The 13446-nt window shown below is 42.6% G+C and overlaps 1 protein-coding gene and 12 non-coding genes across 13 annotated transcripts; 12 read left to right on the forward strand and 1 right to left on the reverse strand.

Annotated features, from left to right (window-relative positions):
• The first annotated feature begins 941 nt into the window (after positions 1-941).
• On the forward strand, positions 942-3995 carry LOC134098681 (phosphatidylinositol 4-phosphate 5-kinase type-1 alpha-like). The gene is made up of 8 exons (XM_062551664.1): positions 942-1277; positions 1408-1494; positions 1580-1710; positions 1855-1972; positions 2269-2418; positions 2683-2982; positions 3501-3601; positions 3872-3995. The coding sequence occupies exons 1-8, from the start codon at positions 942-944 to the stop codon at positions 3993-3995; spliced, it is 1347 nt and encodes a 448-aa protein (XP_062407648.1).
• Positions 3996-6254: 2259 nt separating this feature from the next.
• trnap-agg (transfer RNA proline (anticodon AGG)) lies at positions 6255-6326 on the forward strand. Its single transcript has one exon. It is a non-coding gene; the product is annotated as a tRNA-Pro (tRNA).
• A 473-nt stretch (positions 6327-6799) lies between these two features.
• On the reverse strand, positions 6800-6871 carry trnaw-cca (transfer RNA tryptophan (anticodon CCA)). The gene has a single exon. It is a non-coding gene; the product is annotated as a tRNA-Trp (tRNA).
• A 395-nt stretch (positions 6872-7266) lies between these two features.
• On the forward strand, positions 7267-7340 carry trnai-aau (transfer RNA isoleucine (anticodon AAU)). The gene has a single exon. It is a non-coding gene; the product is annotated as a tRNA-Ile (tRNA).
• Positions 7341-8045: 705 nt separating this feature from the next.
• On the forward strand, positions 8046-8117 carry trnag-ucc (transfer RNA glycine (anticodon UCC)). Its single transcript has one exon. It is a non-coding gene; the product is annotated as a tRNA-Gly (tRNA).
• An 808-nt stretch (positions 8118-8925) lies between these two features.
• Positions 8926-8997, forward strand: trnag-ucc (transfer RNA glycine (anticodon UCC)). The gene has a single exon. It is a non-coding gene; the product is annotated as a tRNA-Gly (tRNA).
• Positions 8998-10240: 1243 nt separating this feature from the next.
• Positions 10241-10312, forward strand: trnag-ucc (transfer RNA glycine (anticodon UCC)). The gene has a single exon. It is a non-coding gene; the product is annotated as a tRNA-Gly (tRNA).
• A 568-nt stretch (positions 10313-10880) lies between these two features.
• trnag-ucc (transfer RNA glycine (anticodon UCC)) lies at positions 10881-10952 on the forward strand. The gene has a single exon. It is a non-coding gene; the product is annotated as a tRNA-Gly (tRNA).
• Positions 10953-11293: 341 nt separating this feature from the next.
• On the forward strand, positions 11294-11365 carry trnag-ucc (transfer RNA glycine (anticodon UCC)). Its single transcript has one exon. It is a non-coding gene; the product is annotated as a tRNA-Gly (tRNA).
• A 560-nt stretch (positions 11366-11925) lies between these two features.
• trnag-ucc (transfer RNA glycine (anticodon UCC)) lies at positions 11926-11997 on the forward strand. The gene has a single exon. It is a non-coding gene; the product is annotated as a tRNA-Gly (tRNA).
• Positions 11998-12338: 341 nt separating this feature from the next.
• Positions 12339-12410, forward strand: trnag-ucc (transfer RNA glycine (anticodon UCC)). The gene has a single exon. It is a non-coding gene; the product is annotated as a tRNA-Gly (tRNA).
• A 490-nt stretch (positions 12411-12900) lies between these two features.
• trnag-ucc (transfer RNA glycine (anticodon UCC)) lies at positions 12901-12972 on the forward strand. The gene has a single exon. It is a non-coding gene; the product is annotated as a tRNA-Gly (tRNA).
• Positions 12973-13313: 341 nt separating this feature from the next.
• On the forward strand, positions 13314-13385 carry trnag-ucc (transfer RNA glycine (anticodon UCC)). Its single transcript has one exon. It is a non-coding gene; the product is annotated as a tRNA-Gly (tRNA).
• The last annotated feature ends 61 nt before the right edge of the window (positions 13386-13446 follow it).

The following is a 13446-nucleotide window of genomic DNA, read 5'->3' on the forward strand; positions in this document are numbered from 1 at the left end:
GCAGTCAGGTAATAAAATGTAATGATGCATGTTACTTATGACCCAAAATGTACATTACTGTGTATCATACAGGCTGGCTAGGCCATGTGGATCTGTGTGGAACGAATAGCATAGACCTCGCCAGCACAAAGCCAATTGACTGTGTTGGGTAAGATTGTTAGCAGCAGAACAGGCTACTTAGTGGTCTGTTTTTGTTATCGTGAAACAAATTTAATGCAACATTTAAAAAAATGTTTAGCTTGTGCCAATTATGCTGTAGGAGTAGGATTGACTTTCTCTGTTGAGAATGACGTCATGATTAACTTTTGAACACGCAATAAAGGTATCTAAAAATTGGAAAACGTCTCGTGATAAAGTTGGTTACCATTTGCATCTGTAACGTCGCAACGTTCACATGGGAAATGGTCAGCCAGCAAGCAATTCAGCTCAAAGTTGAAAAATTGTAACGTTTTTCAACGCACCACGGCTGTACAAAGAAAGTATAAACAATACTGGATACACCCATAGACAGTGGATACACCTCAGCTCAACTAAATGGTGACGGAAGGGGATAGCGGTAAGGTAAAGTGGTGTGTGTGACAAGAATAATGTTGCATGCACAGCATGACTCAACACTGCCCTCTACTGGCTAATGTGAGGTGTTAAATGTTTTTCAGACCAAGAGCTAGGCCTAGTGGTGTATAATAATGAACCATTACAATGATTGTGGGCCTATCAGATTAAAATATTTATGGAATTAAATTGGGGCTCAAAGATGTCTTAATGGAGATTTTGCATTAACTCTTAGGACCCCCTTGGGTCACTGCCCTCCTGCTAGTTTGCTGGTTTAATTTGCACTATACCGTATAATGAAATGCATCATCAGCTGAATATTGACAGGATAAGGTCGTTCCCTGAATGTTTCCCCCTTCCCATAGGTAATGGATGATATATGGTCAACCATGAGCATTCCAAATGCTTCAGTGTCAGACGAGTTACTGAAAGATTTTGAAGAGATCCAGTGCAGCACCCAGACTGTGCATTTTGCCCGTCAGACAGAGACTAGAAACGTCAGTCCCATCTTTGACAAAGAGAGTTTATCTTCCGATAAAGACACAGAGAATGACAGGACCTCAGACAGACTTGACAAAGTGACTTTAGTGCTGGCTGCTCTCCAAATAGAGAACACTAAACTTTGGTTGAGACTTGAGGAGCTGTATTGTGAGATTGATACGCTCCACAGTGAAAACAATAAACTCCGAGATGAGGTTAAAAGTCAGTGGGAAGCATTCCATGAGGTAAGATGCTGTAATGTTTGCTGTAATGTTTGCTGCAAACTCATTTATGTTCACCCTATCACATCAATGGTAGACCTATGGCCTATAATGAAATATTACATTAAATATCTTTATTTGTTTTGTTTCCCAGACATTGGGATTGTCTAATCCTGCCCCAATCAAGAAAATTATTGGCCATAGAGGCATTGATGTAACAGGAGAGACCACCTATAAAAAGGTTTGATTTTGATATGCCACCAAGGAGTCTGTCTAACTGTAGTCTCCACCTATCTTATTAATGATGAGCTTAACTTTTCCCTCAGACGACAGCCTCGGCCCTTGAGGGTGCTATCCACCTGGGCATTGCCTACACAGTGCAAGCAGCAAGTCGCATGGATCAGAGAGAAGTGCTGGTCCAGGACTTTGAGGTGGTGGAAAGCATATTTTTTCCCAGGTTTGTGCTTTATCCTAGATGTTCAGTCCCCCCCCCCCCCCCCCCCATATTCAGTGTTTCTCTGTCTGTGTTTGGGGCGGGGGCGTTTGTGTGTGATGTTGTCAGAGAGGGAGAGAGTGAAAGAGTGCCCTCTTTACTTTTCAGAAAAGGTAGTAAATGGACTCCACCTCACCACTATAAAGACTTCAATTTTACAATCTACGCACCATTTGGTTTTTGCTATTTCAGAGAGAAATTTGACATTCATTCTGATGACTACAAGGTAACCACCAGTCTTCTTTGCTGCTCATTTCAGTCTTGGCCATCATTTCTTCTTTGCCGTCTCTTTCAGTCTTTTTTTTTTTGCTTTTATAGGGCTTCTATTGTGTATTTGGAAAGTCTGATTCTTTTGTGTTGATGGCTGGTGTTGTTGTTTTAAAAAATATATGTAGGCTATATACAGTATTTCAATTGTATTTTGTTAGGAGTCGGACATTGTTGTATTGTGCCTTAATGGCTCTTTTAAACATCTTTGCTGCATCAATCCTTAGCTTTGTCTTTGGTTTTGCTCATTTCCAGGATTCTCTTTGTAACGCACTGATAGAGCTGTCAAACTCTGGAGCAAGCGGCTCATTGTTCTACCTATCCTCTGATGACAAATTCATCATTAAAACAGTGCAGTGCAAAGAGACAGAGTTTCTGCAGAGAATGTTGCCTGGGTACTACAATGTAAGAATAAAGTGTTTTTGTGTTGTATATTTTGATTAATTCATTTCTGTGTCAACTTTGTCACTGGCCGATGCAATAATGCTGCTCTGCACTGGTTCTTGTTAAAAAATCAAGCAAAGAAAAGATACATATATCAAGTCCAATTGTTATTTGCTACACTTAAGTGCACATAAGTGATTTTTTATATGTATAAGTATACACATAAGTGATTTTTTTTAATGTCTGCATCTTCAAGGAGATTTACACGTCATCTTAACCTTCTAGACCCTGCTGCGCAACAGGCACACCCTCCTGCCCAAGTTCTACGGCCTCTACAGTGTGCATATCGGCGGTAAGAATATACACCTCGTGGTAATGAACAACCTCCTGCCTACAACTCTGCCAATTCACCTCAAGTATGACCTCAAGGGCTCCACCTACAGACGGCAAGCATCACGGGACGAGTGCGCCAGGCCCGTGCCCACTTACAAGGACCTGGACTTCATGAGGGACTTACCCGATGGGCTGCTCGTGGAGGCTGGCCATTATGATGTCCTCAGGAGCACCATCCACGAGGACTGTCTGGTGAGTTAAAGGTGCTTTAGGTGGGTCATATATAGGGGTAATGTATACAACTATGCAAAAGGCATAGGGTGTGAGTTATAGATTTTACATGGTGTGATATATCTCTTGTTATTTATATTTACAATTCTTCCTATTGAGAGAAAGTGGAATAGAGCGTTATGTTCATTATTCCATAATGTGGTTTAATGTTCTGCATTTCTCTAGTAGGTCTCTTTGACACCGAAAGTGTTCCTACATTGTGAGCCTGTATATCTGTACTGTTCTTAAACATGGAAGGCGCATCACTTATTGTTGTCTGTTTCGGATCAACAGTCATTGATGGGTAGACTGGATGTCTCCTGATTTTGCCACGGTTACTGTATGATTATCTATCTTTTGGTGTTGAGTACTTAAAGGTGAAGTCATGCTGTCTCTTCCTTGATGCGCATCATTATAAATGCTCTGTTCTCTGTTCCTGATTTGTCATTGGTCTGACTGCGGGCCGTCATTCATCTGTGGTATCAAAATGACCATCACAGCTTCTGCAAAGCTTTAGAATCATGGACTACAGCCTGCTGGTGGCGGTCCACAAAATACAGCAGGGAATGGAGGACTCCTCTCCATTCATGTTTGATCACAGGTGTGGATTTGTGGAACAAATTACTACTAAAGCATGTCAGAATGTTTTTCAGCTATTGCTTGTACTTACAGTACTACTTACCTAGACCTAGCTAGACTTATTTGATATTGCACATTTCGTCAAACAGACCAGTCATAATAACACAGTATCTCTCTTTCTGTCTGCTCCCTCCCCTCCTCTTTCTCTCTCTCTCTCTCACTCACACACACACATGCAATGTATGCGTCTATGTGTCTTCTTGTGATTTTGTGGGTCTTTGTGAGGTTGCAGCATTGGAGTCATCCCAGTGACCACATGCAAGGGTGAGAAGATGTTGGTCTTTGCTGGTATCATTGACATCCTGCAATCCTACAGGTGCCCCTCTTCTATTGATTGTGCTGACATTTCATCTTAATTGATAGAAATTTTATTTGTGACATTTCATTGGTGATACTTATGGTTGTTCTGAATGGCAAAACCCTATTTCCCCTTCAGGTTTGTGAAGAAGTTGGAGCACTCTTGGAAAGCAATGTTTCAGGATGCTGTAAGAGAATCAAATACATCTAATCCCTGTCATTCATTATGTAAGCGTAAACTTTCCAAACCACTTCAGTCACGATGACATGCCTTGCCCTTGTCTTAAGGCTACTGTGTCAGTGCATCGACCAGATTTTTATGCCGATCGCTTTGAGAAGTTCCTCTGGGATCATGTCTTCAAGCGGATTCCATGTAAGTGTCTGAATTGTGTCTTTTTGTGTTTTGTGTACGTATGTAAGCTGCATTATTGTACTTTGATTGTGCAACTCAACCCTGCACCTGCCCAGACTCAAAACTTGCAGCACCACAGACTGAGAGGCAGGTGCACTAGCAAGAAGGCCCCATGGGTGCTAGTTTATAGGCTTCTGTCGCAAGCCATGTAGATGGAGCTGGTGAGAATCAGCAGATAATGCATCAGGGAGGAGGTTTATGTACCTTTCCTATAACCCACCCCACACAGCCTGGTGCTGTAGATGGATAATATAGAAAATAATTTGTGGACCTCCATTTTTCTTGACCACGTCTCTGCATATGTTTGTGAAAGTTTGGCAAAGGTCATTCAAATGTTCCCCTGTTACATGAATCAGCCTCTATCTGTTCCCTCACGTTTCCTGCACAGTGAAGTCGTCCTTCTCTAAGAGCAGCCGAATAGGGTTCCACCAGGATCCATGGCGGTGCCCAAGCAGGAGGTCAAACAGCAACTACAGGCCCAGCTACACCAGCTACACCAACCACAGCGGTATCCTCAAAACCAGCCCCAGCTACCAGGCCAGCAAGGCAACTGTTGCTCCAGGTCTTAGCTTCTCAACTCTCAAGGACTGCAAATTTGCTGACTGAATAAGATTATTTTCAAAATATAACAATATAACCCTGCATAACCCTGTATGCACCCCCCCCCCCCACACACACACCCCATCAACTCCTCCTCGCCCCCAACAAATGAGGGAGTAATGAAGAGCTACATGACATAAAGAGATAGACACAGCAGAGCACTGTTGATAATTTATTTCATTTATGGATATATTGCTCTTGGAGATGCTACTCACAGCAGTACAATTAACAATAAAAAAAGAAGTTCAAAGTAGTGGCAAAGCCTACAGAGTAGCCTACAAAATGGGAGAGCACGAGACCAACTTCAACAAACACTAACATTTCCTTTTTTTTGTGTCTGCTTTTGCCGCTTCTGTACAAGAGAGTTCACTACGGCATCGTGTAGCTGAGGAAAGAGACGGCTATGTGTGCATGATCGTGTGTTATTTAGTCCTCAAGGATTTGCTCTGGCTTTTTATAAGAAAACAAACTCGCTGCTGTATTGTAATGGAATTTACGCACATTTAAAGATGTCAGTCATCGAAATCGTAAGTTATCTGTTTTTTTCCCTCACACCTTCTTGTTCACAAACCCAACTAGCTATGCAGGGAAGCGAATGTTCTCGTTAGCCAACAGGTAGCCATAATGGCAGCTAAACTGCCTTAACCTTAGTGTGTCAAAAAATAAAATAGAACCTATTTTCAGATTTTTCAGGAGTTCAGAGTTTTTTATAGGGTAAATAAAGTGACGGGGTTTGATGAAGTAAAACAATACTTCAGACCTGTACACATGTGTTATACAGATGGAAGAGTTGTTGAACTAGCTAGCTAACTACACCGGCTTTGGCTTTTTAGATGGTGCAGCAATGGAGTCATTAACAGGCAACTGACCCCTTATTAGACATTCTCTCTGACTGAACTGACCACCCACCACATGTTTTTTTCCCCTTTATCGTGGCAGTGCACTTTTTGTTTGTGTCTGAATTCAGTGGAAAACGCTGAGACAAAATAATGGAGAATTGAACTACCAAATTAGGCTTGGATAAGTTAGCAAGTTCACGATGGCAAAATAGTTAGCCTGCCCTGTGCTGTAGCCATGCTCGCTTTTTGCTCAAAGTGTGTGGTCATTTGTTGGATGTTCAGAAGAACCCTTTGTCCACTGGAGATTAATGTTTTTGGAGCTGATGTTGTGTAACGTCACAAGAAATCAACATTTGAAATGTCACGTCATTGTAGTATATCATACACGTGCTACTTGAATGAGGAGTGGTATACAGTAACAGTAACTTTTGAATTTAGACGGTGTTGTCCGGCTTGAATCGCATGGTGGCTCGTTGGTCTAGGGGTATGATTCTCGCTTAGGGTGCGAGAGGTCCCGGGTTCAAATCCCGGACGAGCCCAGTTTTTTGAGAACTCCAAGAGCGGTTCGTGCGCTGGGCTTTTGTAGTCGTGTTTTTGAACGGGTCCATTACTCCGTTAGAGAGGAGATAGAAATGGAAATTGGGTGACATGCATATATCTCTTCAGACAACATGCATATTTATCTAAAGACTATTGCTCGGCTATCTGTGTCTATGTCATGAGGGTAACTATAACACAGGTTGATTAGATTGTCGTATTCCTCACGGGTTGCTAGTAAATACGTGTTATGTTTTCGCAGAATGAGCTTCGAAAACATGTCACATTGTTAATGGAACGTACCGGTAATGTTACATTGTGTCATTTACGCCACAAGGGGGCACAGGAGTTTTGTGACACGGGACCGTGTTCTGGTTCTGTGTCATCATAATTCACGTTGCTACTTTACAGCCAGAACAACACATTGTGACATAGCATACTATATGACGTCTGTTTTCTGTAAATAGAAAAGGAATGACCCCGACGTGATTTGAACACGCAACCTTCTGATCTGGAGTCAGACGCGCTACCGTTGCGCCACGAGGTCCTGTATTTTAGTGGAAATAGCAGTAAATAAGAACATAAGGGAACTCGTGTTTAAGACCTGTACATACATAGGAAAAGGGGCTAAAACGTGCTGTAAACACATATTTCAAGTTAAATAGTGTACATGACTGTGATAAAAAAATTTCGTCGTTTCAAAATGTACTAATCTTTTACAAAAGTTGTCTTAGGATGAGTAGTCAGTAACTTTAGCTAACGTCTCTACTTTCTGTAATTCTGGATTAGTAGCAAATATCCTTGACTATTAGCTCTGCTGCTCTGCTTCAGGTTTTCGGTAGCCTGATCATAATTGTTCATATTTATAATTATGTTGTAACAGTAGGTGTTTGCTATTATGACGGTAATATAAAAATCGACGTGAAATATGACACGTACGGTGGCCGGTTAGCTCAGTTGGTTAGAGCGTGGTGCTAATAACGCCAAGGTCGCGGGTTCGATCCCCGTACGGGCCATGTGTAATTTTTTTTGCCTTGTGCCTTGTGCCTTATTGGTAATTCAGTGTTCTTTTGCAGAAGGAAAGTCAGTTTTACCGTTATAAAATCACAACCAGGAGTGGAGGTCGTCATCTTGCCTTTCTTCACATTTTCATTCTAACAAACTTTTTCCAAATTAAAAGGCTACCTCGATAATATAGACATGCTAAAGTCCATATCTAGCTGTTAAGTACTGTATGTGCAAAATCTGTGTGCATAACAATGAGTTTTGCAATTGTCATGACATCAGGTTAAATGACAGCTATTTGAAAGCTATTTTTCATTCAATCAAAACCTGTACTTTATATGTTTTTTTTTTACTAATGGGGGAAGTTTACATATTATTTGTATATGAATATCATTATCTGTAAATGAACTTACAACGTATGATTACAACAGCATGTTGTAATGAAGAATTGAAGAATCAAATGACATGTTGGAAATGACAAGGTGGCAGTTTAAAGTTTAGAGCCTTGGGCTGTGGTGGGAGGTTTTTTGTATGCTGTTCTGGGGCCATTTGTAAAAAATATTTTCCATTTAGCCCACATCTATTATCTATCAATAAAAAGGGAGTTACTTGGTCCTTAGGAGGTCCAGATGCATAGAGTTGCCTGGACATGAAGGAGAAGCCGAGATTCAGTTGTTTTTCAAACAGTCAGGGGTTTAAGCCAAAAGGTTTTGGAAGCGTTGGTGGTATAGTGGTGAGCATAGCTGCCTTCCAAGCAGTTGACCCGCGTCCGATTCCCGGCCAACGCAATAGGCTTTTGTGTACCATGAATGCACCAACCTACCCTGAGGCTCTTCTCAACGTCACTCCTCGGCCCTCGATCCTCAGTCCTCCGGGCTGGTTCCCACTGATCTATAAAGAACACTGGATAGACTATTCCATTGTTTCCACCCCATCATTCTTTATCTAGATCAGTGGGAAAAAGCTGGTGGACCGAGGAGGGAAAGAAGGGAGGATTGCTAAAAGACGAATGAGAAGAGGCCCTGGTAATGTCTCCTTGAACAAAGTTGGAATGCATCGTCCCTCTTCACTACGGCATGTAGCACACTTCTGAAAGCAGCCGTACCTACACACAATGAAGCCCCTGTGAACTGTGGTGTCCAGTTGTATTCACATCACATGTAAATAGGCCCTGAAAGAATGTTCACTTTGAGGGAAAGTAGAGTACACTGATAGAATAGCAAAATACGGCAATGACTCTGGCTGTGCACTGTGTAGCCTATTGCGTCATATTTCATCTTTATTCATATCTAGCTAATCTTTTCCAGTAGAAGAATAAAATGAAGATATGAAATGAGATGGTAGCAGCTTACACTTACAGTACAGCCTGAGGCTGTGGTGGGAGGTTGTTTGTATGCTGTTCTGAGGCCATTTATTAAAATTACTTTCCATTTAACTCACTATCTATGTCCTATCAGTGTTAAAGGAGTTACTTACTTGTGAAGGTCCTCAGGAGACCAGATGCACAAACCTGCCTGGACATGAAGTGAACAATGAGCTTGTCAGTCCTCCTGAGTCTTACAAACTCTCTGGGATGTGAACCAGATGTGTGTGTAAGCGTTGGTGGTATAGTGGTGAGCATAGCTGCCTTCCAAGCAGTTGACCCGGGTTCGATTCCCGGCCAACGCAGTAGGATTTTGTGTACCATGAATGCACAAACCTGTCAACGCAAAGTGTCTACTTGAACAAAGATGGAATGTATCGTCCCTCTTCACTATGGCATGTACTGTAGCACACTTCTCAGAAAGCAGTCGTACCTACACAGAATGAAGCCCCTGGGTGCTTCTCAAAGTCAAGGATTGCTCCTTCCAAGCCACTTTTTCAAGGACGTTACGTCATCAAATCTCGACAAGCACTGTTCCAAAGTCAAGGATGCTTTCAAATTCTAGCAAGTACTGAGTCCTTCGTTCTGAGAATTTCTGAGAATTTTGGAGGATGCATCGATGGATCCTCGAAGTGAAGAAATAACCCACAATCCTTTGCGTATGAACAATTAGACATTTTCAGATGGTGCGGTTTAAAAAAAAAAGAGAGAGAGGGAGATGGAAAGTAGATGCAAAGAAGCAGTGCGTGTTAATGTAGGCTAAATATGATTTATCAAGTGTTTTGTTAATGCCATCGTATATTTGCTCAGGCATTTATATCAAGTTATTGTGCATATTCATCATAAATGCATATGTCAATGTGCATAAACAAGTTGCGATAGACTTGTTATTAATTTATCTCAGAACTTCGCCCAATACGAACTTTGTAGAAGTTTAACATTACCGTTGCTGTTGCCAATTACCGGTATAACTTTCCATTGACACTAACATAATTATAAACTACGGATTGTGATATGTGAAGACCAAGTTGAATGTGGAAATACTGTAGGCTACTCCAAAAAGTTTATTTAGAGGAAAGTGCAGCCGCAGTTGTCGGAACTCCTGTAAAAGCAGCACAATTTCCACGGTTCTAATTAAGCGCGCAGCCGGAACCGTGCACAATTGACGTGCACTTCCACACTCACTAGGCTGTTCCATTGCATGTGATCTTGACGGCTGGAGAGGGTACTGGGAAGGTGTGTAGCCTTGTCTCTCTAGCACTCGACTTGAAAGAAAGCATTCTATCAAGGACGAGCTCTTGACTTTGAGAAACACCCCCTGTGAACTGTGGTGTCCAGTTCCTTTAACATCACATGTAAATAGGCCCTGAAAGAATGTAAGCAGAATTTGACTTCTGGTTAGCTTCTTTTAGCACAGCCAGTTACCGATGGATCAGCTTAGCAAAATAGGGCAATCACTTTGGCTTTGACATGAAGTAAAATACAAGATTCAGTTGGGCCTCCTGAGTTTTACAAACAGTAGGGGGTTTGAGCCAGATGTTTGTGTAAGCGTTGGTGGTATAGTGGTGAGCATAGCTGCCTTCCAAGCAGTTGACCCGGGTTCGATTCCCGGCCAACGCAGCAGGCTTTTGTCTACCGTATCAGAATGCACAGACCTGCCCTGACATTAGTGATAAGGTTTTGTTTTCAGAAATTTGGCCAAACAATCACCTCTCAAAGAGGCCCTGGAGAACATTTTCTCTGCAGAATGACACACATTGAGTGGTGGTCGAAGATCACGACTTAATGTAATTATCAAGTAAATATCGGCAAAATTGAGAAAACTGTCAAAGGTCAAAGGTCAAAGGTTGAAGTTATGCTTTGTTAGAATGTTAGAATAATGATAGTTTTGTGTTTTTTCTTTCTAAGAGGGGAGCAAGGTTAGTGGCTTAGACCAACCCAAAAACAATTCAGCCAGTCAGCTAGATGTGTCAGGGAGGGAGGGCGATTTGATTGGCTGTTGAGTTCAGATATCAACAGCATCTCCCCAAAACCATGTACTAGCCCTTTAAGCACAGTGAAGTTTTGTCTACTCTGTCAGAATGTTCAAACCTGCGTGACGTGTCACAGACCAGGCTCTGCAGCGGCGCTGCAACGCTCCTCCTGGGTTTCCACTCCTCTCGGGGGTGTGAGCCAGATGTGTGTGTAAGCGTTGGTGGTATAGTGGTGAGCATAGCTGCCTTCCAAGCAGTTGACCCGGGTTCGATTCCCGGCCAACGCAGCAGGATTTTGTGTACCATGAATGCACAAACCTCGTAACGCAAAGTGTCTGCTTGAACAAAGATGGAATGTATCGTCCCTCTTCACTATGGCATGTAGCACACTTCTCAGAAAGCAGTCGTACCTACACACAATGAAGCCCCTGTGAACTCTGGTGTCCGGTTCCTTTAACATCACATATAAATAGGCCCTGAAAGAATGTAAGCAGAATTTGACTTGAGGTTAGCTTCTTTTAGCACAGCCAGTTACCGATGGATCAGCTTAGCAAAGTAAAATACAAGATTCAGTTGGGCCTCCTGAGTTTTACAAACAGTCGGGGGTTTGAGCAAGCTGTTTGTGTAAGCGTTGGTGGTATAGTGGTGAGCATAGCTGCCTTCCAAGCAGTTGACCCGGGTTCGATTCCCGGCCAACGCAGCAGGCTTTTGTCTACCGTATCAGAATGCACAGACCTGCTCTGACATTAGTGATAAGGTTTTGTTTTCATAAATTTGGCCAAAAATCACATCTTAAAGAGACCCCGGAGAATGTTTTCTCTGCAGAATTACACACATTGAGTGGTGGTCCAAGATCACGACTTAATGTAATTATCAAGTAAATATCTGCAAAATGGAGAAAACTGTCATAGGTCAAAGGTTGAAGTTATGCTTTGTTAGAATGTTAGAATAATGATAGTTTTGTGTTTTTTCTTTATAAGAGGGGAGCAAGGTTAGTGGCTTAGACCAACCCAAAAACAATTCAGCCAGTCAGCTAGATGTGTCAGGGAGGGAGGGCGATTTGATTGGCTATTGAGTTCAGATATCAACAGCATCTCCCCAAAACCATGTACTAGCCCTTTAAGCACAGTGAAGTTTTGTCTACTCTGTCAGAATGTTCAAACCTGCGTGACGTGTCACAGACCAGGCTCTGCAGCGGCGCTGCAACGCTCCTCCTGGGTTTCCACTCCTCTCGGGGGTGTGAGCCAGATGTGTGTGTAAGCGTTGGTGGTATAGTGGTGAGCATAGCTGCCTTCCAAGCAGTTGACCCGGGTTCGATTCCCGGCCAACGCAGCAGGATTTTGTGTACCATGAATGCACAAACCTCGTAACGCAAAGTGTCTGCTTGAACAAAGATGGAATGTATCGTCCCTCTTCTCTATGGCATGTAGCACACTCCTCAGAAAGCAGTCGTACCTACACACAATGAAGCCCCTGTGAACTCTGGTGTCCGGTTCCTTTAACATCACATATAAATAGGCCCTGAAAGAATGTAAGCAGAATTTGACTTGAGGTTAGCTTCTTTTAGCACAGCCAGTTACTGATGGATCAGCTTAGCAAAGTAAAATACAAGATTCAGTTGGGCCTCCTGAGTTTTACAAACAGTCGGGGGTTTGAGCAAGCTGTTTGTGTAAGCGTTGGTGGTATAGTGGTGAGCATAGCTGCCTTCCAAGCAGTTGACCCGGGTTCGATTCCCGGCCAACGCAGCAGGCTTTTGTCTACCGTATCAGAATGCACAGACCTGCCCTGACATTAGTGATAAGGTTTTGTTTTCATAAATTTGGCCAAACAATCACCTCTCAAAGAGCCTCCGGAGAATGTTTTCTCTGCAGAATGACAGACATTGAGTGGTGGTCCAAGATCATGACTTAATTTAAACATCAAGTACATAATGCAAAATGGAGAAAACAGTCAAAGGTGAAAGGTCAAAGGTTAAAGTTATGCTTTGTTAGAATGTTGGAATAATGATAGTTTTTTGTTCTTTCTTTACAAGAGGTCAGTTGCTTAGAGTAGACCAACCCAAAACAATTCAGCCAGCATGTTTTGTCAGGGAGGGAGGGCGATTTGATTGGCTGTTGAGCTCAAATATCAACAGCATCTCCCCAAAACCACGTGCTAGCCCTTTAAGCAAGTTTTGTCTACTCTGTCAGAATGTTCAAACTTGTGTGTGGGGGTGTGAGCCAGATGTGTGTGTAAGCGTTGGTGGTATAGTGGTGAGCATAGCTGCCTTCCAAGCAGTTGACCCGGGTTCGATTCCCGGCCAACGCAGCAGGATTTTGTGTACCATGAATGCACAAACTTGGTAACACAAAGTGTCTGCTTGAACAAAGATGGAATGTATCGTCCCTCTTCACTATGGCATGTAGCACACTTCTCAGTAAGCAGCCGTACTTACACACAATGAAGCCCCTGTAAACTGTGGTGTCCGGTTCCTTTAACATCACATGTAAATAGGCCCTGAAAGAATGTAAGCAGAATTTGACTTGAGGTTAGCTTCTTTTAGCACAGCCAGTTACCGATGGATCAGCTTAGCAAAGTAAAATACAAGATTCAGTTGGGCCTCCTGAGTTTTACAAACAGTCGGGGGTTTGAGCCAGATGTTTGTGTAAGCGTTGGTGGTATAGTGGTGAGCATAGCTGCCTTCCAAGCAGTTGACCCGGGTTCGATTCCCGGCCAACGCAGCAGGCTTTTGTCTACCGTATCAGAATGCACAGACCTGCCCTGACATTAGTGATAAGGTTT

This window comes from Sardina pilchardus, chromosome 2 (genome assembly GCF_963854185.1).
Source record: "Sardina pilchardus chromosome 2, fSarPil1.1, whole genome shotgun sequence".
NCBI classification, from domain to species: Eukaryota; Metazoa; Chordata; class Actinopteri; order Clupeiformes; family Clupeidae; genus Sardina; species Sardina pilchardus.